The sequence below is a fragment of the Callithrix jacchus genome, chromosome 19, assembly GCF_049354715.1.
Source record: "Callithrix jacchus isolate 240 chromosome 19, calJac240_pri, whole genome shotgun sequence".
Lineage (NCBI taxonomy): Eukaryota > Metazoa > Chordata > Mammalia > Primates > Cebidae > Callithrix > Callithrix jacchus.
Window position 1 is genome coordinate 47,768,532 of NC_133520.1, and position 25,154 is coordinate 47,793,685.

At 37.3% G+C, this 25,154-nt stretch overlaps 1 protein-coding gene across 23 annotated transcripts in view; it reads right to left on the minus strand.

The window, feature by feature from the left end:
* The window catches only part of RYR2 (ryanodine receptor 2), a 781,807-nt gene that overhangs the window by 175,382 nt on the left and 581,271 nt on the right, over positions 1 to 25,154 (minus strand). For all 23 annotated transcript variants that reach the window (XM_035280524.3, XM_035280523.3, XM_054248004.2 and 20 more), the window contains 10 exons: positions 23,882 to 24,051; positions 22,467 to 22,687; positions 21,072 to 21,162; positions 18,205 to 18,345; positions 16,066 to 16,229; positions 13,775 to 13,853; positions 11,439 to 11,528; positions 10,238 to 10,375; positions 5,229 to 5,306; positions 3,650 to 3,725 (listed from right to left, as the gene is read on the minus strand). In XM_035280524.3, coding sequence (XP_035136415.2) covers positions 3,650 to 3,725; positions 5,229 to 5,306; positions 10,238 to 10,375; positions 11,439 to 11,528; positions 13,775 to 13,853; positions 16,066 to 16,229; positions 18,205 to 18,345; positions 21,072 to 21,162; positions 22,467 to 22,687; positions 23,882 to 24,051 — 1,248 coding nt within the window. The remainder of the gene's footprint in view (positions 1 to 3,649; positions 3,726 to 5,228; positions 5,307 to 10,237; positions 10,376 to 11,438; positions 11,529 to 13,774; positions 13,854 to 16,065; positions 16,230 to 18,204; positions 18,346 to 21,071; positions 21,163 to 22,466; positions 22,688 to 23,881; positions 24,052 to 25,154) is intronic.

The window sequence follows — 25,154 nt, forward strand, 5'->3', positions numbered from 1 at the left end:
TGTGAGGTGACAGATATACTGATTATCCTGATTTGATCATTACACACTGTATACATGTATGCAAATATCACTGTAACTCATAATATAGATAATTATGTATCAGTTAAATACAAAAGCAAAAATATTTTTAAACTCAAGCATCAAATTCAATCACCCTGATTTAATCAAACATCATCTAGTTCAGACTCCCTAAGTGCATTTAGTCCTAGAGAATGCTATAAATTTGGCAACTTAATTTGTCATCTGTGACTTGGGGGGCCACAGACCAATAAGTTATTGATGGGGGGAAGTAGGGAGAGAAAGAGAGAGACACAGAAAGAGGTCTATAATTTAAAATCCTAGGAATACAAAGTACTCATTAACTCTGTAACTCTTTACACCCTATTAGACCTCCGCTGATTAGATGGCTAAGGTATTTTAAAGCCTGCCAGGTGACTGAAACCTGCTGTACTTCTAACAAGCAGTGTGACCATGGACATTTACCTTGCTCTTCTATCCTTTGTCTTTCCCATTTATGACATGGGTGTAGACATCCTGTGCTGAAGCAAACTAGCTACATGGAGAGGTAAATATATTAGCAGTGATTCCAAGGATATTAGCAAACATACTAGCATGGACTCATGAACGCATTCATACCAAAGGGTAAAAAATCACTTCACACCAGTGAGCTGTCTGTGGCTTAACAACAGGTGATTATAATACAAAATACTTGAAGTGGCAGGGGGAAAATGACATTTTTTACTAATCTGGGAGCACTGATCATAATTTTTGGACTTACACTCCTTTATTTCTATTAATTCCTTATGGCATCCGATTTCCCCTCAGAATTTTATAGATTTCAAAAGAGCACTGATAATCAGATGACTAAGGCAAGCAAAAGAGGCATTTAAAAAAATTTTCCTAAAGCAGATTCATCTCTGCACAGATGCAGGGATGTTGAAAGACAACAGAAGGGTGAAAACAAAATTGTGCAGTTTTGGGACTGATTCTCTTTTTTTTTTAGACGAAGTTTCGCTCTTGTTACCCAGGCTGGAGTGCAGTGGCGCGATCTCAGCTCACCACAGCCTCCGCCTCCTGGGTTCAGGCAATTCTCCTGCCTCAGCCTCCTGAGTAGCTGCGATTACAGACACGTGCCCAGCTAATTTTTTGTATTTTTAGTAGAGACGGGGTTTCACCATGTTGACCAGGATGGTCTCGATCTCTTGACCTTGTGATCCACCCACCTCGGCCTCCCAAAGTGCTGGGATTACAGGCTTGAGCCACCGCGCCCGGCTGGGACTGATTCTTTTACTGTTTCTGACTTCTCATTTCTATTTCTCCCTCTCTCTCTCTCTCTCTCTGTCTCTCTCTGTCTCTCTCTCTCTCTCTCTCACACACACACACACACACACACACACACACACACACACACCCAGGATCAGGATATTGGGTGGTGACAGATTCCTCCCACTGCCTACAGCTGCTAGCTATAAGGCTCCTCCCCACATTGAGAAAATAACTTTGAATAAAAAGACACAGATAATTTCTATTCTAAAACTGTCCACAGTCTGTAACCTAACTTCTATTTCCAAGACTGATTTCTCTGGTTTGTTAATCTCAATAACCTAAAAGCCAGGATCCAGGACTGTATATTTCAACACCTTTCCTACTGGTCTGACATTTTGGTTCTAAACAATTTCCTGTTTTAAAATGAGATGCATGTGGGCTGTAAGAGAATTAAAGACCGTGAGGACAAATTTCCCCTACCTCACCACTTAGTCTGCGGCAACTAGGTTAGTTTCCCAACTACATGACATACATTTGAGCCAATACAAGTTGTATGCAGAAGTATGGTCATCCCATTTGCAAGCAGTATGGCTTAAATGAAACAAACGTTGGCCCTGGCTCAGAAATTTAAAGTAATCATGGTTTCCTATCATACTTATTTAGAAAGCATATAAGTTGAGCATGTCTAATCTAAAAATCCAAAGTCCAAATGTTTCAAAATCAGAAACATTTTGAATCTCTATATGATACTCAAAGGAAACGCTCAATGGAGCATTTAAAAGTTCAGATTTTTGATCTGGGATCCTGAACCAGTAAGTATATGCAAATATTTAAAAATATGAAAAAATAAAAAATTTCTAACAGTTTTGGTTCCAAACATTTTAGATGAGGGAGAGTCGACTTGTAATAAAATCGCTGCTTATTATTTTTAATTTTAACTCTACCATAGCAGCTGAAACATAGTTGAAAAAAAAAGGAAGATTTTTTTCCATGTAATCTGCTCATGTAATAAGCAGTGATTTTGTTTACCAGTTATGCAGGCAATGCCCTGACAAGAATTTCACAAAACAAAACTCTGTGACTCGTCTGCCATCCATCCATTAATCTATGCATCCAGGAGCCAAAAAATGAATTGATCACTCATTTACCAAACAATTATAGGGTGGCTTTAGAATACTGGCATATTATCCCTGAGCAGGATTTTGAAATACGCAATTTAAAAACGTAAAATCTGACTGAAAGAATGCCTAGAAAGAGCCATGATGATATCTTGGGAAAGGATATTGCAAATGGTGGGAACAGCAGATGCGAAAGCCCTGAGGCTGAGCACAGCTGGCATGTTCTGGCTACAGCAAGGGGACAAGTGTGGCTGAAGCACAGAGAGTGCAGGAGAGCTGCAGGAGATGAAGTCAGGCTGCTTTGCAGCATCAGATGGCGTAGGAGCTGTTGCAACATCTCTGGCTTTTACTGGGAGTGAGACGGAAAGCCTTTGGGGAACACTGGATGGATGATTGGCATGATCTTCTCAAGAGGGTCACTTTGGCTGATAAGGGAAGAACAGATTCCAGAGGAGCAAGGCAAAAAATCAGGTGACTACTTAGAATACTATTACAACTACAGCCAGGCGCAGTGGCTCACGCCTGTAATCCCAGCACTTTGGGAGGCGGAGGCGGATGGATCATGAGATCAGGAGTTCCAGATCAGCCTGACCAACATGGTGACACCCTGTCTCTACTAAAATACAAAAATTAGCTGGGTGTGGTGACGTGCACCTGTAGTTCCAGCTATTCGGGAGGCTGAGGCAAGAAAATCGCTTGAACCCTGGAGGCAGAGGTTGCAGTGAGCTGAGATTGTGCCACTGCACTCCAGCATGGCAACACTGCAAGACTCCATCTCAAAAAAAAAAAAAAAAAAAGAGAGAGAGAGAGAGAAATAACCAAGATAACATTATAAATAATAATTTTAAAAAACGGGGAAAAGTGCAAGCAAAAGCATGTGAGAGACAGTAACACAGCTGGACTAGACAAAAGAAAGAGGCTGAGATAGAAATAAAAAGGGATGAGACAGGAGACCATGTAAGTTGGGGAAGAGAGTGAGGGAGGGAAGTCTAAGTAAGTCATAGGACAACTCAGATACCAGGATGAGACGTATAGAAATCTCTAAGCTAAAATGGGTAAAAGCCGTCAAAATTCTGACACACAAGAAAGTATATACTAGCAGCTAGAAAATGACAGCATTTCCACCTTCAATCTGTTACAGGCACATTTGAACCATTCTACTTTTAAAAAGTTATAAGCTTTTATGCTAAAAAGACTACTTCATCCATACACTCATGTAGTTGATTTCTGATTATTTTTTAATAAAGGTTTTTAGAAAAGATTACCTTTGGACTCCAACTCCATTTTCTTTTTCTTTGCCCATATATTATGATAATTTTCAGCCATCATTTCTGCCATAGCCTTAAATGAACAAAAATATTTGTTACTTCATTAAGTAAAAAAGGACATTACTTGCTTTTTTTTTTTTTTTTTTTTGAGACAGAGTCTTGCTCTGTCGTCCAGTCTAGAGTGCAGTGGTGCGATCTCGGCTCACTACAACCTTTGCCTCCTGGGTTCAAGCGATTCTCTTGCCTCAGCCTCCCGAGTAGCTGGGATATTACAGGCACACACCACCACGCCTGGCTAATTTTTGTATTTTTAGTAGAGATGGGGTTTCACCACCCTAGCCAGCTTAGTCTCCAACTCCTGACCTTGTGATCCACCCACCTCAGCCTCCCAGAGTGCCGAGATTACAGGTGTGAGCCACCGTGCCCAGCCATGCTAATATGTAATATCAAAACATGCCTTAAAGGAATAACTCATTGAGTATTAGTGCTATGATACATTTAAAAGATAATCAAACACTCTTCTTTAGAATCTGAATCCCAGAGAACTGTAAGGATTTGCAATATTATACAGTAACTAAACAGCAGATGAGATTAGTCATTGTTATTCATAATGAAAACATTAATTCAATAATGAAACCAAAATAGCTATGGACTTCAGCAAAGAATATTTTATTTGCAAGTTCTTGTTTTAATTTCCACAGCATTAAAAGAAGATTCTAGACTAGCCAAGTTCATCTTTCTGTGACCTTTTGGGTTTTGATAAGATTACCTCTAAGATTCTTTTCACATTTGATTTTCAAGTTTACCGTGTCATTTTAATAGGTTCACACTGGAGCAATAATAAATGGCAAGCCAAACAATTTCACAACATGTACACTTTATATTTACATCCTTATTTCTCTTGGAACAATAGTTACCAACAATGATAATATATTAATTGAAGACCATATTGACCTATTAACTTTATGTCTCAAGCAATAAATTTCATCTCACTTTCAAATCTGGTATTTCAAAGTAGGTTCCTTAGTGACAAAAAAGAACAGACGAGACTATGAATGAAGCGAGCAAATGTGATCAATTTCTCCGGAAAAATTAAAAGAAGGCGGATTTGCACAGAGCTTACTGTCTTCTCACACACAACTATTTAACATAGGGATTTTTAAATGGCTATTATCTCTAAGGAAAATATATTACATGGCTGTACCACCCTAGAAAAAGTTGTATCAACTTGGCTTTTTTGTTTTTGCTGTTTTTTTTTGAGACGGAGTCTCGCTCTGTCACTCAGGCTGGAGTGCAGTGGTGCAATCTCAGCTGACTGCAACCTCCACCTCCCAGGTCCAAGCGATTCTCCTGCCTCAGCCTCCCAAGTAGCTGCTACGGGCACATGCCACCATGCCCAGCTATCAATTTCGATAGTACTAAAAAATTAGAGTATATAATCTATAAACTCTGTGGATCCATTATAAGATCACCACAGTCGAATAAACCATGCTGCGAAATATATGCAGGAAAGTGTTACATTATGCTCCTTAAAAGTTAAATTTGGAGACAAGTTTTAAAAGTTAGCAGTACTTACATGCAAGTCTCTAGAGAGCGTAACATTGCTCATGTCAATAGCCCGGGGACTGTAACCATGGGCAGCGTCTACAGAAACCTAGATCATTTATGGAAAAAACAGTGCCACATTAAAAACCTTGTAAAGAGAGACTTAAATTATACTTTAAAACTATAATGCAAACTTCCAAACATAGTGTTTCCTCACATAAAACTGGTAAGTTTCTATAGAAAATGATGTCGCAAACACATCTCCCACATTAAAATTATATTTGAGTGTCTGAAAATGATTTATGATTGATGATCCCAAACATTAACTATCAGAATTTGACATATTGTGTGATAAATCCAAAATTCTGAAACATTATCTTATGCAAAGGACCATTAAATTTTTGAGCTTCTTACAAATCCAAGTTGGCTGTAATGAAGTTTACTCTTCCTCATGCAAGCGAGAGTTAATCAAAGACATCAATATTTAGAAATGTCTTGATAGGTCAAATGTTAGGATAAAGTAAAACCAACTTTTAAATTATCATAGTATATCATATGGATTCAATAATGCATATGGCAATCCTCAAGGAGGAGACTTCTTTCATTTCTGAATTAAAGCTTCAAAAAATGAAATACATCTCTCCATCAATCTGAAGGAAGTTTCACTACCATCCTGGGCACTTACCTCCTTCCATCCAATGCCATATTATGTGAAAGTGCACCACAGAAATGAGCTCTGCCTCCTGCTTGTCAATCTAAAACCATATCTTGATATATTTCATAATTGTATATATTTTCTTATTAAAAATGGATAAACAAAAAACAAACTAAAAACAAAATGAAAATATAGCTCATTATCATGCTTGTAAAACAAAAGTGAGTGTAACAGAGGCTGTAAATAATAATAGGCTCATGAGTGATACTTAACTCACAGGTCAGTTTTGACAGTACCTTAGCTTCTATGCCTTCGCCATGAGGACACCGCTCAAACCTTGTTCAAAGAAGGCGAACGCCATGCTGGAATGAATCCAGCTTTCTCTGTACCTCACTTCCACTTTCTGAGCATCACTTCCCTTTTTGTCTATAAATGTTATCCAGCCACATGGCAGTTCTGGACTCTCACTGGACCTGTCCTGGTTCCAGGGACTGCCGTTGCTTCTCTGGTCAAGTAAACTCCGTTAAGTTTAATTTGTCTGATGTTTTTCTTTTAATATGCTGAATAGACCATCTTCCTCAAAGGCTGGTATGAAATTAGATAATGGATGTAAAACCCTTAGCAAAGTTCCTGACACAAAGAAATGGATCAGGAATTTTACTAAATGGCTATTCTCATTGCTATTATATTATCATTGTCACTACTACCACCATATCTACCATCAACGCCATAGTTCCCACAGTTGTAGTGAGGAGTGGGTGGACATATTTGGGAGTCATAATTTTGCCTACCACAACATATAAAATCAAAGTCATTATTCTCTCCTTGCTGTCCCCAGCACCCCTATGGTGTTTACCTCACCTAACATAGCTATCGACTTGGAGACCCAAGCTAGAATCCAGGGCAATCATCTCAGCTTACTCCCCTTGATCCATTATCATGTCTGTGTCCCCACCCAAATCTCATCTTGAATTGTAGCTCCCATAATTCCCTCCTGTTGTGGGAGGGAACCAGAAGGAGATAACTGAATGATGAGGGTGTTTTCCACCAAACATTTCTCACAGTAGTGAGTAAGTCTCACAAGATCTGGTGAATTTATAAGGAGAAACCCCTTTCACTTGGCTCCTCCTCCTTCTCTTTTCTGCTGCCATGTGATATATAAGCATCATAACCAGAACACTCACAACATTCTTTCAAAGCAGTTGCTCATACCAGCTTCATGTTCAAGATGAGAAAACTGTAGCATACAAAGGTTAACTAGTTTATCCAAGTTCACATAACTAGCTAGCTACTCAGTGGTGAGACCAGAATGTCAACCCTGGCCAGCTGTGCCAGAGACTGCCATTAACCACGGGCCACTCGTATGTCCCTGAGGGAGTGCTGAGCCCCAGTGGAAAAAAGCTGAGGAATTCAAGCTCAGAATCACTCGTCCATTTATATTCCTTATATAAAATGATGCTATAAAAAGTGTTCCTTTAGTCAGAAGAGTTATACACAATAGAAAATTGCTTTATAGTCACAGAGGAAATCATAACAGAAAAAAAAAGACAAAGAAGCTTAACAAGATAATAGTTGAAAAAGAACACTATAAGGTAAGTAATGGAGAATTAACAATCTATGTTAACGGTTCAAATAATATTGGTTTATGCTTGAAGAACCTTTGGGCAAAAATAATACAAGAGTTATAAATAGATTTGTGGCCTTTGGTGTATAATACCCCCCATTTCTGAGGCTGATGGAAATATTCTTTCCTTCCCACTTACAGGTCAAAATGCTACAAACACAAACATACTATTTCAGTTACCACTAATGAAATGCTCTCAATAGCAATATTGACATAACAATAGTAACAATAAGAGTTCACATTTAATGACGCAAACTGAGATCAAGTACCCAAAAGTACATTTTTAGAAAGCAGCACTTCTAGGATTTAAGGCCAAGTGGTGCAATTCCATAGCCCTTCGTCTTATCTTACAAACTGTGCCTCTGGGACAAGCATTGCCTAATATTTTGAAATCACATATGAGATTTGAGAATGAATTTCACAAATCACGTTACTGTAAAAATCACTAAGACATGAGAGGGAGTTCTATGGGTTAATAGACTCTATTGAGGGCTTATCATTAGAACAGAAAGGAGAAAGGGAAAGGGGAGTGATATAAAACATGTACAATTTTAAACTAGAGTACACATTTTTTGCTTGCTATTAAGAGCACTGGGAGAATCTACCTTATTTTTCATGAAGCTTAAAGTCAGCTCCATTGGTAGTAATTTCTTGTTTCTTATCTACCTTACAGAATAATTTTTAAAAAATCATCGCTTTGTCTATACTGCATACTACATATGACTAGTCCCACCCTTACCATACCATGTTGTAACAGATGTGACGTCTCCTTATCTCTCTTTTAGGATGTTTAGGATTAGAATGTCTTGCTATCTTTGTATTCTTATTACTTAGCATGCAGTTTGTGCTCAGCATTTGTTGAAACGGATTTAAATAAAAGCTGATCTACTTAGAAAAGTACACAGACACAAAAAATAGGTAAAATACACTCTTAAGCTTCCATCCATGTGTGATACATCCCAAAGGCAATTTAATGTAAAATATGCCCAAATCAGAACTCAGTTTATTTAAAAGTATATTTTGTAAGAGTAGTAATACAGGAGCATGTCTTAGTCTGTTCAGGGTGCTATAACAACATGCCACAATGTGGGCATCTTACAGACAATAAGCGTTTATTTGTCACAGTCTAAGGCTGGGAAGCTTCAGCTCAAGGCACTGGCAGATTCATTGTCTGCTGAGGCCTTGCTTCCTAGTTCACAGATGGTAACATCTTGCTGTGTCTTCGTGTAGTTAAAGACGGAAAGCAACTTTCTTGGGCCTCTTTTATAAGGGCACTTATAAAAACAGAGAGTCCCATTCATGAGAACGTTACCCCTGTGATCTCATTAACTTCCAAAGGCTCAGCCTCCCAATACTATCACACTGGAAGTTAGGATACTATAACATAGAATTGAAGAAACATTCACATCAGATTACTACATAAATAATTGTAGAATAATACAAGGTAGAAAATTAGGGACAGGAATAGATATAGGTCTATCGTAGGTTATGTGATAAAAATCTGTCTAGATGAAATTATAACTTGAAGGTCTACATAATTTTGCTCAAATTTTTAAGTATTTTATTCATGGAGAGGTGGGAAAAAAGTGATTAAATGTAAGAGATGACAATACACAGTTTCACAAATTTTTTTAAAAGTGCATTTCAAATAGAAAGTATGTGAAGCACATGCTGTTACTCCCTCAGTTTTTTGGAAAAAGGATTATCTGTGTAAAATAGCAATAATAAACAATATTTGGTGTAAACCAAATACATAGCGAACTGAGGGGTCAGAAGAAGAATAATGACAGGTTTAGCTCCCAGGAGAAATGAGAGGGTCAAAGGTAAGCAGCTCACATGACCTTGTGACTACACGTTAACGGGTGCTATTTGGTTTCCACCCTAAACCCCAGCTTTTCCACATCTAGGCTGTGCCTTACTCTTGCCACCTCGAGCACTGAAGAGCTATGAGTAGAGTCTTGCTTGTTGCTGGAACTCCCTTGATGTGGCCCGGCAGCAACATCTTCTGTGAATTCTTGCTCTGCCTGTGTAGCCTTCCCTCTACAGACAGGAGCACCCCTGTGCGTTCTAGATCTGGATCACGACTGTCTGAACACCCTACTCTTTCCTAAGAACCAACCCTCAGATCCCACTGGAAGTGAGAAGAAAGCTCTACAGACAAACTAGCTGTAGCGAATGAACATGAGGTAGCGCTTTCATCAGGAAAACTTCAAGACCTTACAACTGGTTACTTCTATGCTATCCAGGAAAAGGAAGGCTTGTACATGAAGTCCAGTCACTTAATCATCATTTAACCTCCCTTCAAACTAAAGAAAAAGTAACATAGCTTTTTCCTCACCCTTCTAAATTTCATGATGCTTCAGCATTTTCAAATTATTTTTTAGAAAAACCCAGTAATTAAATTAAAAAATAAAATTATTTGATCCATAACGTAAACAGTTGATTCATCACTGTGATGATGAATTCTTTTTTTTTTTTTTTTTTGAGATGGAGTTTCGCTCTTGTTACCCAGGCTGTAGTGCAATGGCGCGATCTCGGCTCACTGCAACCTCCGCCTCCTGGGTTCAGGCAATTCTCCTGCCTCAGCCTCCTGAGTACCTGGGATTACAGGCACGCGCCACCATGCCCAGCTAATTTTTTGTATTTTTAGTAGAGACGGGGTTTCAACATGTTGACCAGGATGGTCTCGATCTGTTGACCTCGTGATCCACCCGCCTCAGCCTTCCAAAGTGCTGGGATTACAGTGATGATGAATTCTTACCTGGCTTGTCTGAGAAATACGGCGAGTCCGGTTGTAAAGGGCCATGCTGTCTCCCTCCCGAGTTCTTTCAATTCTCCAACCCCAAGCCAGCATTGTTTTTAAAGATTCTTTGATTGGCCAACGATAAATTTCTTTTTCCTAGAGAACAAAAAACAAAAAGCAAGAGATATATTATGAATGGAAATAAAAATTTTAAGTGTTTAATGCATTGCTCTGAAATAGACTGCCTTCACTTTTTAAAAATTTGATGAGCATAGCTTATTTAAAAATAAAAAAGGAAAGTAAAATTCTAAAAAGCAGAGTGTGAGCAGAGATCTAGTTTCACTAATGTTACTAAGAGGGATCCTCGTTTTGTTCATTATATAGCATCAAGGTCAATTTCCTCTAGCTTCCCGGTTCCAAGGACCTTACATGGAAACTAGAAGGGAGAGACAGAGAAAAAAGGGGCCGCTTATGTGATATACATGTGAGTCATAATGAAGTGAAATCCTTTTCATTTTATTTGTCAAGATATTCATTTTTTCCCAAAGAAGTAAAATATATGAAAGTCTATACATAATAAGCACATTATTACTTTATCATCACTTATCAAGAAACTCTTAAGCGTGATAAGATTTTTGTTTTGTTTTGTTTTGCTTTTGAGACAGAGACAGGTTTTTTTTTTACTCTGTGGCCCAGGCTGGATTGCGGTGGCATGATCTCGGCTCACTACAACCTTTGCCTCCCAGGTTCAAGCGATTCTGTGGCCTCAGCCTCCCGAGTAGCTGGAACTACATGCACGTGCCACCATGCCCAGTTAATTTTTTGCATTTTTAGTCGAGACAGGTTTCACTGTGTTAGCCAGGATGGTCTCAATCTCCTGACCTCATGAGCCATCTTCCTCAGCCTCCCAAAGTGCTGGGATTACAGGCGTGAGCCATCGCGCCTGGCCGATAAGAAGATTTTTTTAAGTATTTAAAAATATGAAAGAGGAATAAAAACCAAAAAGGAAAAGAAAAATGTGAAGGAGAGAAGAGAATTAACACAGAAACACTGATAGAAAATAAGAATAGGGAGGAAAAGACAAAATATAAATTTTTTTTTAAATGGGACTTTTGGAGAAAAAATACCAAATTTAAAATAAGACATTTTAATATAAAAATATATGACAAAGAAAAAAATTTCCAAAAGAATAAAAACTTTACAAACTAAAACACCTCACCTTTTCAGACAACAGCTTATATGGCTTCATTAATGGTTGAACCTTAGAAGAGTCTGAATATATTTCTCCATAAATCCATCCATTTGCCAACTGAAAACAAAAAACACAACCATTAAAAATTGTTTTACATGTGTTAATTTTAAAGAGTGTAGATATACAGCTGTTTAAGTGTATGTTTGATAAAATAAACCTAAAATGAACTAAGATAAGGGTTAAGATTGAAATTTTATCCAGCATAAGTCACTATAAAGACACCCATCTGGCTGGCTGCACTGGCTCATGTCTGTAACCCCAGCACTTTGGGAGGCCAAGCTGGGTGGATCATGAGGTCAGCAGTTTGAGACCAGCCTGGCTGATGCGGTACAACCCCGTCTCTACTAAAAAAAATTAAAAATTTAGCTGGGTGTGGTGGTGTGCACCTATAGTCCCAGCTACTTGGGAGCCCGAGGCAGGAGAATTGCTGAAACCCAGGAGGCAGAGGTGACAGTGAGCTGAGATCGCACCACTGCACTCCAGCCTGCCAACAGAGTGAGACTGTGTCTCAAAAACAAACAAACAAACAAAGATGTCCATCCTAATCCATGTTGTTTTCTTTTATTTTAAATTCCAGATTCAGGGAGTAAATATGCAGGTTTATTATGTGGATATATTGCATGAAGTATTTTCAGTAATCATCTGGAACAAGTCTTTTTATCCAGAGATTAGAAGCACCTGATCTTCCTTAAACAGACCAAGGTCTTGTAATTGTGACAATAAGCATTCCCATAGGAGGACGCTAAAGGGATGCATGGTCCCCAGGATATTTATTCTAACCCATCTTGGGACCCCACCTGTGAAGTGTAAATATGAAACATGCATTTTAAATAGGAAAACTAGAGTAGACATCTCAAGAGTCTTCTCTGAATGATGCCAGCTGTTTTACCCATTCTTTCGTCAAATTGTCTCTCAACACATTCATTCCATGTTATTTTGCCCATCTGTACATATCACCATTTCCCTATATCATTTCCACCTACAGAATCTGAGTAATTACACTGCAATATCTTCCTGTAATATTCCTCTCCTACACCAACTCCAACCGCTCAGTACTTAGCGGAGTTTTTATATAAGATCTATCCTTACTGACTTACCTGGTAAATCAATTACCGAATGAAGAACCAGACATTTATCAAAACCAACAACAAAGGGTTTCTTAGAGGGACTGAAAGACTGGCTGTCCAGGGCAAAGTTTGAAACTTGACATGACATCTCTAGCATGATGATCGTGATTTGTTACGTAGCATTCACATCCTTTGGAAGCAATCTTTGGTGTCTGATTCTCATTTCACCAAATCAGTATGTGAGTATTTTAGGTTCTTGACCATCTCAACAACTTCTCTGACGAACCTACTTTATCCTCTGTCAAGTTTAGACTGGGCTCAACTGAAATGTGAATATTTGCGCATAAGATTTCCTTTAGAAAATTCTCATAATATGCAGAAATTATCTTATAGATGGAGCTGCTTTAGTTTTCTCACTTGTGTTTGTTTTCCTTGAAAACACTAAAAAAGTCACCTGGCTGACATAATCTATTTTCAGCAAACTGCAGATCTAGTTGGTAGTAAGAAATACAACAGAAGAGTAGAAGAGGTAAATAATTATTAAATACTGATTAAGAATTTTCAAGATTTGATCTAATATAGACCTACATATAAAACCTGGCCGGGCATGGTGGCTCATGCCTGTAATCTCAGCCTTTGGGAGGTTTGAGGCCAGGAGGTAGAGCCCAGCCTGGGCAGCATAGCAAGACCCTGTCTCTATAAAAAATATTAACAATTAGCCAGGCATGGTAGTATGCACCTGTAGTCCCAACTACTCAGGAGGTTGAGGCAGGAGGATTGCTTGAGCCCGGTAGTTGCAGGCTGCAGTGGAGAATGATCACACCACTGCACTCCAGCGTGGGCAGACGAGCATGACTCAAAAACAAACAAAACTACATATACAACCAAAGTTTCCTTAAAACGTGACTTGTGAACCCGGGATCGACACCTACTCCTGAAGCCCTTGGTGACTGTTAATTTCTTACTCCTATAAACAATACATGTTTTAAAAACTATATTTATAATTTAATTAATCGATCTTTTGAAAGCTTAAAATACTGTTTATTCATATGTGTATCCCATTTGTATTGATAGAGCTTGCTAACTATTATTATATAAGCAAATTGTAGTTAAGTATTTTTTCCTAATTTAGATCAAGTTCTCATTTTAAAACAGAAAACTGTCCTGGTTAGAAATATCTGAACAGTGATCAGTCATTAATAATGACGACCGAATTAGAATACTCTGATTTTTTACCTTGTCCATTGACCATTTGTCATGGGAGTGTTCTGCATATTTGTTAATGAAGTATTCCAACTTCTCAGGAATTGTAATACTATGAGAAAAGTAAAGACAAAAGAGCTTGATTTTCACATAATTTACAGGAAAACATATTAATAATTTACTCACAGCTTATGAATGCTTAGATTTCATCCATATAAAACTGTTAAATACTAGTTTTAACAAAAAATTACATTTTCCTATATTCAGAACAATGTAAGTCAAGCAGATAATGCTCATCTTATACTGAGTCATATTTTATATGTTAATATAACAAATTAAATATCAAAAAACTACAATAGTAACAATTATTAAATAGCTAAGTTGAAATAATTAAAATACATTCAAAGATTAGGACAATAGATTAGACAAAAAAGAAAAAACAAACACTAACTTTATGGTTAGAATCAATAAGCTTAAAGACACACTTCTCTCCCCATTTCTTATTAAGGTTCTTCTCTCTTTTTGACTCAGGTCTCTTCTCCAACAACCATAAATGGATAAAAAGACTACTGAAATCTGATCTGCTTCATTTTTTAAAAATGTACTAAACTTTTAAATTAATTTCATTCAACTAGTGAAGTGTTAAAAAATTTTAAATATTCATGATCCACAAATAACATTGCAAACGTTATTAGTATTAACTACAGGGAAAATAATGAACTAACTCCTGCTTTTGATAATATTTATTCTTGACTCCTTTTGTGTTTAAATAAATATTTAATTCCTTGTTTTGATGTTGAGGACATGCAAATGATGACCAAGTCTGATGATAAATTTGAGACTTTAAAGAGATCTATGAATGGAAAATTAAATATATATACATATAATTCCATTCATTAATGAATATATCTTATTAAGGCATTAACTTTGAGAATGAAATCATACATAAAATCTAGTATAAGATGGTTTGCTGTTATTTTCCAGCAATTACCAGAAATTGAACTATAAGATATACACATACTTAAGAAGCAACACATAAAAAATTGCAATCATCTAGAAATCATTGATACCACCGTATAAACCTGTATCTGTTAAGAAGTCCCCAGAGGGGCAATCCTAGGTAAATTAATATCCATGCCCACACGTATTAATTAATTGGATTTAATTAACCAACACCAAATCCATGACATTGTTCTGATATTTAAAAATCTCAGATTAGATCATATGTTAGCAAACCACAAACTTACCCATGTAGGAATGTGAACATGTGATATTTTGGTTTACTTACTTCGGAAGAGATACAAAAGATCAATCACATAAGCCAAATACTGGGGATGGGAAAAAGGGTCTTTTCTTACAGGACTGTCACCAAAGACCAAACATGCAAATTTAAGGCATTATCAAACTAATGGCATACCACTCAGGTTGAAATTCTGATCTGGTTATGGAAGCTAAATCGGCTGGGGGCGACTCAGAAGCCTCAAAGTTGAACTCCCAAGCAAATTCAGAAGCCGTGGATAATAACTACCAAGTGTCTACCTTGCTAAAACTCATCTTGCTGAGTCACCATGGAATCAGTAAGATAATGTGGCATGAAGAGGCAGCTTTCCTTGCACATGGAGAACCATGGTCCTACTTAAAAACAGTAACAACAACAAAATGCTCAGACTTCAAACTCCTGAAGTACCCAAACATCCTATTTGTAGAACAAGTTTTGCAACTAAGTACATGTAACAAATTTCATAGTGTTAAATAATGTTGTTTTATCTTTAGTTGTGATGGTCACACTGCATTCTAACTGCAGGCTGAATTTTCCATACAAATTCTCATCCGATATTCCCTTCCATCTCCTGCTATGTTTTATCATGCTGAACATCAGCTGTTAACCCTGGGCCTTGCTCAGATGTAGTGATGGGTGAAGTGATTCCCTTGCCACTCACAGAAACAGCTTTGCAATGCATGCTGGGATCATCCTAAGTAAAAGATGTTATATAGAGGTTGACTGTAGTTACTAATAAACATTTAGGGCAATTTTTCAGCTAAAAATATAAATGACATACTTTCTTAATTCTACTATAGATATTACATATACAGAGTCTTGATTATGTTAAGAGTATCCTAGAAGTTACATCTTATCTATTTCTGATGGTAGTATAATCATTATTATTATTACTATCATTTTATAAATTAAAGGGACCCCTATTAAAAGGATACCAATTCAAAGGGGGCATGTATTAGAGAAAGTTCACTTTAGTACCTTATTCAATTTCAGACTTCACACATCATTTACAATAAAAATCTGCTGCAATAGAAAGAGTCCATACTTTGAGGTATCAACAGGTTGTGGGTTAAAGTTCCCTTCAGAATCCATTGATGACTGTTTTTCCATCATACTGACATAATTTGACTCCATGTAGTCTGGAGGCAAAGCTCCCGCAACTGCACTCAGGCAAGGCAGTGCCAGTTTGAAAAGTTCTTGTTCATATTTCTGGGAAAAACGGAGGACCAAAAAAACTATTACTATATTACTATACAGCAAAAGTTTTCAGCATGATCACCACGGCTGACGGTTGCAGAGGAAAAGCTGAATTACCCTGGGCTAACTGAAACCTCTGATAATTCTTTTTCTAGAAAATGAAACACAGAGCCTAAAATCCCATCAAACGTAAGAGAAGCTGCAACTCTATTTACTGCAGTTTCTGCTCAAGGAGAATAAAATCTTTGATTCTCCAACACATTGGAAATGAAGTCAACTTTATTTTTTTACTCAGAAATTGTTACGTTTTATTTTTATTATTACCAGTGCATCAATTACCACAACTACAACCACTACCACCACATATACATCTTTGGGTTACTGGGAGAAGAGAGTGGGATTATGTATGCCTGGCACTTAGCAGGTGCTTGATAATTGGTAGTTATTAAATTCAACACAAGTGTTATTATAAAATGAGGGAGCCCATTAAACTTATTGACAACATTTTCTGTTTTACAGTGTTGAGTACTGGACCTTCATACACAGATTTGTAGCATTTCTCCCTTGGCCCACTGTTATCATTGTCACAGTAGTCAGTATTCTTTTTTTAAAAAATTATCTATTATACTTTAAGTTCTGGGGTACGAGTGCAGATCGCGCAGGTTCGTTATATAGGTATACACGTGCCATGATGGTGGTTTGCTGCATCCATTGCCCCGTCATCTACATTAGGTATTTCTCCTAATGCTATCCCTCCCTAATCGCCCCAGCCCCTGCTATCTCTCCCTAATCCCCCCAGCCCCTGCTAGCCCTTTCCAATCCCCCCACCACAAAGTAAACTTTAATACTGTCAATGTGTAAAATATCTTTACAAGATAAATATAATTTCAATCAATAGGGCCTATATTCCTTACAGTTAGTTATAGATAATTCCTGTCCATTATATTGACTATATATATGAAAAACACATAAAGCATAACATTTTAGAGAGTAAAAAATTTTAACTGATCCATGTTGCATTATAAAGGTTGGAAAAACAGAATTATGAGATGGAAAAGAAATTCTATAGAAAGCATGCATAATAAAAATTTATAGGAAGAGGCATTTGTAATTAATGACATAATTAAACATAGAGTTTCTAAGAAATAAAAAATAGTAATAAATTATCTCACTTTAAATATTCAATTTTAAACAAATGTTGTCAACGATTCTAAAAATACTTCACACATTATTTTAAAAGGACTCAGGTTACAAAAGAAAGTTCAGTAAGAAAAAGCATTGAAGTGTTACTACCAAATGTAAATGCAGACAAGTTTTCCTCTGTCATGTAATAAACTTGTAGTTATACTGCTCTAAATCATCTAATAATGTCAGTCTGGGAATTCAAACTAATTTTGATTAATTTAAGCATGAACATAAGAAACCTGTTGTTCTGACGTTTCTCTAACATCAATACCTGCCAGTCATCTGAAAACACGAACTATTCATTACAAATTTGCAACTATAAGGCAATGTCACACATAGAATGCAACACTGAGTGAAGGTATCTAAATCTCCATAGCAGGAAAGCTGGAAACTTTGGTAGGGCAATGAGATATTACAATTACATAAGATTTCATATTTTATAATTTTCTGTTGGATATAATTTCTTCAGCCTTTCTAAGATTGGAGATGGGACTTGGGAGAGCTTGAGTCCAAACACACCAGAAACTTAACAACATGAGCATAATTTCCTGAACCGCTTAGCTATTTTAAGTTCAGAAACAGTATCACAATCACAAGGAAAATGCTACCATTGTGATTAAGAAAAATAAATATAAATTGCATTTTCAATATTTGTTATGAAGTTGAGAAAAGAGAAAAAAAATCAAGCCATATGTATCTTGGTTAGCAAAGACAGTATTCGACTAGGAATACTACCTTACTAAGAACGTGTGGCTTTATACCGTTTTATTGATACAAACAGACCCACAAAACACTAAATTACCTTTTGAGACAGGGCATCAAAAATGCCCCAGAACAACTTTCTTGATAAATGAAGTTCTTCTTCTGAGGCAGCACCAAAGTTTCCCCACCCTCCGGGCAGGCAGTAATATTTCCAACATCTTTCATAATGATTTGTCAGCAGCTATGTGGGAAAACAATTATAAAAGCAATGAGAAATCAAAATCTTTTATATCAATTTGTTTTCATTTCTCCTCACATGGCACTCTAATGCTACATTATAAGGTCAACTGAAGGGAAATTGCTCAATCCCACATGAATTCTCTCGGAGAATACTATCACCATGTATACTAAGCGTGATGGCTAATATTGAGGGTCAACTTGACTGAATTGAAGGATGCAAAGTATTTTTCCTGGGTGTGTCTGTGAGGGTGTTGAGTCAGTCTCCTGTCCACTGACTCAAATGAAGGAGATCAACATTTGAATCAGTGGACAGGAGAGGCAGACCCACCCTTAATCTGGGTGGGCACCATCTAATCAGCCACCAGCACAGCTAGGATAAAAGCAGGCCGGGGAACGTGGAAGGACTTGACTTGCTGAGTCTTCCGTCCTTCATCTTCCTCCCGTGCTGGGTGCTTTCTGCCCTCAAACATCAGACTCCAACTTCTTCAGCTTTTGGACTCTTGGATTTATACCAGAGATTTGCCAGGGGTCAAAGTCCGTCAGCTACAGACTGAAGGCAGCACTGCTGGCTTCCCTACTTTGGAGGTTTTGGCCTCGGACTGACTTCCTTGCCCTCAGCTTGCAGACAGTCTATTGTGGGACTTCACCTGGTGATTGTGTGAGTCAATACTCCTTAATAAAATCCCCTTCATATACACCTCTACCCTGTTAGTTCTGTTCGGTCCCTCTAGAGAACCCAGACTAATACACTATGTCTCTTTCAAATGTAACACTGATTGCTACATGAGAAGCAAACACCCAATTTTACAAGTAACTGTATCTTGAACAGCATTCTTTATGAGGTTGTTTGGATGTCTACGTATCCCTGAGTTCTACATTAATCACTGACTTATGATTTTATGAATTGTTATTATTATCTCGGAATCCATGTGTAAAATGAAGGGACTGATTTCAGGATGACCCAGAACCACAATAAAGGAATATAGGTCTGTGATTCTTTTTGCTCCTTCTCTGCCTCTCTTTTGGCCTCAAGTTCCAAACCTGCTCTATTTGGATCTCTTTATCTATGTTTCTTTGGTGGCCATGGATGTAATTTATTACTTTACCAATTGTCTACATCGTCCTTACATTTTCACCTATGCATACTGTTTGTTTAGAACTAAACTGGAAGGTCAAGGACAAACACAGAATCTTCCAATTATTTGGTAGTTTTTTGGATAATTTATTTTTGATCTATATCTAAGGAAGAAAATAAATTGTAAGAATTCCTATTCTTAAAGTAGGCTGTGTGTCTTACCATTAAAATATTACAACTCATTTACTTTCCCTTCCAGTTACAAAAGATGAACACATACAGACATCTACACAATTTAGGAGTCACAAATGATGAAACACTGAGATCTAATTTGCTATCCTGGCCAACATGGTGAAACCCTGTCTCTACTAATGTAAAAAAGTTTTATTGCATAAAGGTAACAGCATGAGATTGCATCTTTTTTCACAAATTTTCCAGCTCATTTGTATCAAAACATTTTGCAAGACAAGGACCATTCTAGACAATAAAAAACATAAAAGATAGGATTTTTAGCAAGGGTATAATTTATTTTACCTAATTCAGTAATGTATCTAGGTTTATTAAACCAAAGTCAATTTTCATAGAGAAAGACTACTTTTGCTACATATCCAGGATGCATACTGTAACAGCTCCATATCGACTGCTTTATATCTCATACTTCCAGCACTAGTATTGGGTAGCCATTGGGGAAAAAATAATGCTACTAGATGGCATTGCAGTGTGGTCATCTATTAAAAAAAATCCAGCTGGGTGCGGTGGCTCACTTTGTGAGGCTGAGACGGGCGGATCATGAGGTCAAGAGATTGATACTATCCTGGCCAACATGGTGAAACCCTGTCGTTACTAAAAAATACAAAAATTAGCTGGGCGTGGTGGCGCGTGCCTGTAGTCCCAGCTACTCGGGAGGCTGAGGCAGGAGAATTGCTTGAGCCCGGGAGGCAGAGGTTGCAGTGAGCCGAGATCGCGCCACTGCACTCCAGCCTGGTGCCTGGCGACAGAGTGAGACTCTGTCTCTTAAAAAAAAAAAAAAATTCCATCACATTACCATATAACTTTGATGCAAACACTATATTCTGAGCCTAGATTAGGATACTAAAGGGCAAGAAAACATTCCCAAGTCAGTAAGACAGAATGAGACTTGATCCTAAAAAGAATGACTGAAAAAAATATCAGCAATTTTTCCATACTGTGTAACAAATTATAACTGCATATACAGAGAGGTTATCTCTGAATCCTGTGAAGTGACATTTGGAACCTGTCATGTGATTATTCACTTAGAAGAATGTCGTATATAAAGCCTAGTCTTCATCCTTCAAGGTTTCTAATCGTATTTTAGGCCAGAAATTCTAATCGTATTTCTGAAGCTGAATCATATTTTCAGCTTCAGAATATCTTTTCCGTGTGGTCCTTTCATTTCCAGTGATTTTTATTTCCATTGTTTCCATGGCAATCAATGTTAAGATTTCTATAATCTTACAGAACTTGCTTATCTCAAGTTGATGTATACATTCCTATAACTTCTATACCCATTTCAATAATTGGGAGAAATTTCCCAGCATCGAACACAATGTATCTAAGAAATGTATATGTTAAAATAAAAAATAGTCAGAGGAAACAGTAACCAAATATCTACAAACATTTCCTATACTTACTTTAAGAGGCATCTTGGCGTGTTCATTTAATAATGGAACATCAAATACTAATCTTCTTAGTAAGTGCTGCATCATAGAAGGTCTCAACTGTCTGTTGGAACAAAGCTAATTTTAATGATGCCGAGAAATATGTCTAAACTAAGTACATCATTCATTAGAATGAATTATAAAAGCCAAGGACCTGAATCTATACCTCTCTTCAGATGGTATTAATTAGGTAATTAATTAGGTGTTCTTCGTCCAAAGATTAGCCACTTCGTTACTTAATTTTATGTAAGGTTAGATTTCCCAACTCATCTCTATCCCCCTCAGATCTGAAGACCACCCCTTCTTCACTACAGAAGGCGTTTCTGTTCTCCTCCTTCCTTTCCTAACCACTCACAAATGCAGACCCCACTGTTTCCTAAGACTTTCCTCCATTAATCTTAGTAAATTGTCCCTTCCCTCATTCCAATGGATGGTAAGAAGCAAAAAGAGGGAATATTGGAACCGAAAGGAGGAACAAATGGCTGAGACAGCAAATTTGCCAGAGAAGGAAGGGAGAGAAAATGAATACACAGTGAACATGCACTGTGTCAGGTAACGGCAAGTGTTTTACCTCATTTAATACTTAGAAAACCTGTGAGATAGGCATTTTGGTTCAATTTTAAATAATCTTAGATTAGGGAAGTTAAAGTATTACTCTTCCGATTTTCCACCTCCCTCAGTGCCATCTGGCTCTCAACTCAGATACTCGCCCATGGGTGAAAACTTGCCCTTCCCCCAGGGACTGCCAGGCTTCTGGCTGCACCTCAAGAGTTCATGAGCAGTTAGAAAGGAGCCATGACCTTTCTAGAGGCTTGAGAAGCTGTCACTTTCACAGTCAAAACTTCATCAGGGGAGATACGTTTCTAGTTTTCATAGTAAGACATTCTAGCACTTCTACTTAAAGAGAATGGTTTTCAGCCTTCAACATTGCCACACATAAATATGGTTTTAATATTATGCTGTATCATATTTTATACTAAAGAAGTTCTTTTTTCTTTCTCTTCTAGAAGAGGAGGTCAATTATCACACACAGTCAAAAGGGGAGATCGAATTATCTCACCTAAGGTGGCCAAGCACACCGGACACAATCACTCCCCACTCCCATCCCCCAGAATAGTATTCTGTAACTGGTCAAAACCTATATCCAACAGCTGGATACCCTAGGGAGGCTTGGGGGAATACTCTGGAACCTGACTGGGAGCAAGGTTCCTCAGAGAAGACTCATTCCTCAGTATATGGGACTACCTAAAATGAATTCAATTTGTGGTATGGAAAATGTTTCCAACATTCCAAATAATTTGTCAAAGGCCACATTGTAAATTCTGTTTTTTAAAAAAGAAGCTGGCATAAAATTTGTTATCCACTTACCCACAAATAGAGAGTAAACAAACTTCTATGGAATCCCGCTGAGCTTTGGTTAGTGAGCAGCCCTTCGAAAGTCTATACACGGTGTGAAGCAATGAGTCAATGAGAGAAGCATGGTGCTCTGTGCCAGCAAAGAGAGGAGCACATCTTGTTAACAACGGCAAGACGGCTGTGCAAAGGTACCGATTGAGGGCCAAGGCCATGTCTGTGGCACTCAAAGCAGCCTGAAAAAGAATCAGAGAGCAGAAGGCCATTTGTGTTTGGCAACAGATAACTTTCAAAGGGATTAACATGAGGACATATAATTTCGCTAACTAGAAAATGACAGCACTATGAAAAACCACATATCTTTAAATGTGGTTCATATGATTTTTATCACTAAAAACAATCAACTATTAATTGTTCATAAATAGACAAAAATGAATGAAATGATACCTACATCCTCAAAAAGCTTAACAGAGGTTCAGATTCTATCATTAAATATCAATGGTAGGATCAACATAAGAAGACAATAATATCACAGATGTATTTTCCTTTGCTGGGGAAAAAGAGGAGCTTATTCTCACAATAGGTCTCATAGGTGTACCTTCTTTCTGAATTCTCTTTATTATTCATATTTCTTCTTCTTGTGTCTAACAGCACCAATAATCAAAACCTGACTGTATTACTGTGTTATCATCTATACTATTTAGGTCCAGCATTTCGTGTGAATATACGAAATAAAGAAAAAAGAAATTGTCATTTCATTTTTGTGATTCTGCTCTCATATATCTCATGAAGGGGCTATTGTCAACTGAAGTCCTGAAGCGCTTTGAAATAAAAAAAGGCACATTTAATTGATAAAATTAATGAGTACATAAAAGTAGGTATTAGATGTGTATATGCTGATAATGGCAGGAGGTATATGCTGATAACGGCAGATTCTCTATGTGGGCCACCCAAGATACAGAACAGACTTCAGCCCATTTGTACCTTAACAAAGGAAGATACCAAGAGAATGATGACTCAACAATGTCTGTTAAATCGTCTAAATTCTTTAATTGATTTTATGGAGAAGCATAATTATTTATAGACCAATTTAGAGGTTGATACTGAACAGAAGTTAGCAGGAGTCACTGTGGCCTCCCAGATGAGCATTATGTGAACCTCTTGTTGAGTCCCATTGCACCTGATCAGAACTCTTATCATATTCTTTTTGGTCAGTGGGCAGTTTCTAGAGGTTGTCAGTTTATTCAGTGAATTCCCTGAGAACAACGGTCTGGTTTATTTTCTGTTTACCCATGGTTTACCTGAAAATATTACAGGTACTCAATAAACACTCATTGTCAATAAATTAATGAATGGATATATATAAAAGAACACCATAAGGCACAGAGTGGAGAGTCAGGACAGGAGGAAGCCAGTTGCTCCAATCTCACCGTATCTAAAGAAGCAGCTGCCCGGAGATCTGGCAGAAAGCCAACCTCAAGAAGATGAAGGAGGAAGTCTTGAACCTCAATTCCATAGACCCTGTCAAGGAATAAAACCATGGCTGCCTTGTGATCTGGGCAAAACCCCGCAGACATGTCAGGTTCCACCACATTCCCATCTAAAAGAGAGAAGTGAATTTTGGTGTCAATGGCCATGCCATATATGGGATAGATTACAAATGGCGGCTTTCTAGACTTCTTGCGTTTTAAATAAAGTTTTCAATGAAATGGTTTTCTGTTCTTGGACTACCCTCAAGCTATTATGCGAGCCTGCTGAGAAAATAAGGCAGTGTAATTTAAAGCCAAGGTCATTTACATGTTATATACACATCCACTTGTTAACTGCATACATGATACAAGACATGGCATTGTTAGATAATTAGGAGAAAAAACAGGCACCCAAAATCTACTTTCTAAAACTCCAAGTGAAATTGAGGAAAGTTAAAATGTAAAGTGAGGATGTTCCCTCTTTTCTAAGAAAGCCTCTTTTAAACATTAATAAAGCTCATCTACCCTTATGTGACAATCTTGGTATATTTACATTTTCATGGCTTAGAACAATAACCACATGGTGAAATGACACTATAAAACCAGTATGGCTTTCATGTAAAATATGTTTCATTAATCCTACTAGCATTTAAAACACATTTGAGGGTCATATTGTTTTCTCTATCAATAGTCAAAGTTTTATGCCTATACAGATTAGTGAATTCTTTATAGTAACTCCATAGGTTCCCTAATAGGAGACCACTGATATGAGAAATCATGGGATTATGTGTCAATTTCGAGTACTGAAGAATGGATTTATTTTCTGTTTGACCATATGATAATTACGCCAAACTGGTGCTGATCACACACTGTGTGATACTGCAAATAACAGCACAGAATTTTTCATATACATACAACATCAAAGAAATAAGAACTCAAGAGAAAGATGACACATGACCATAATCATCCGGAATGAACTGGATAAATGAATGACAACTTTTCTGTTTTCACGTATAATCAATGAACATATTTTATATGTGATTCATGAAAACAAACAAATAGTGTTCTAAAGGAAACTAGATGAAAGGATAATTCCCGGTAGTTTTCATTCCTTGTAATGATAATAACACCTAATATAACTAACATTCCTTTCCTTCCATTGTAAGAATGACAGTTCTGGTGTGTTGTGCTGTTGTCAGGCACTGCACTAGGAACACTGCTGACATGATCTTAC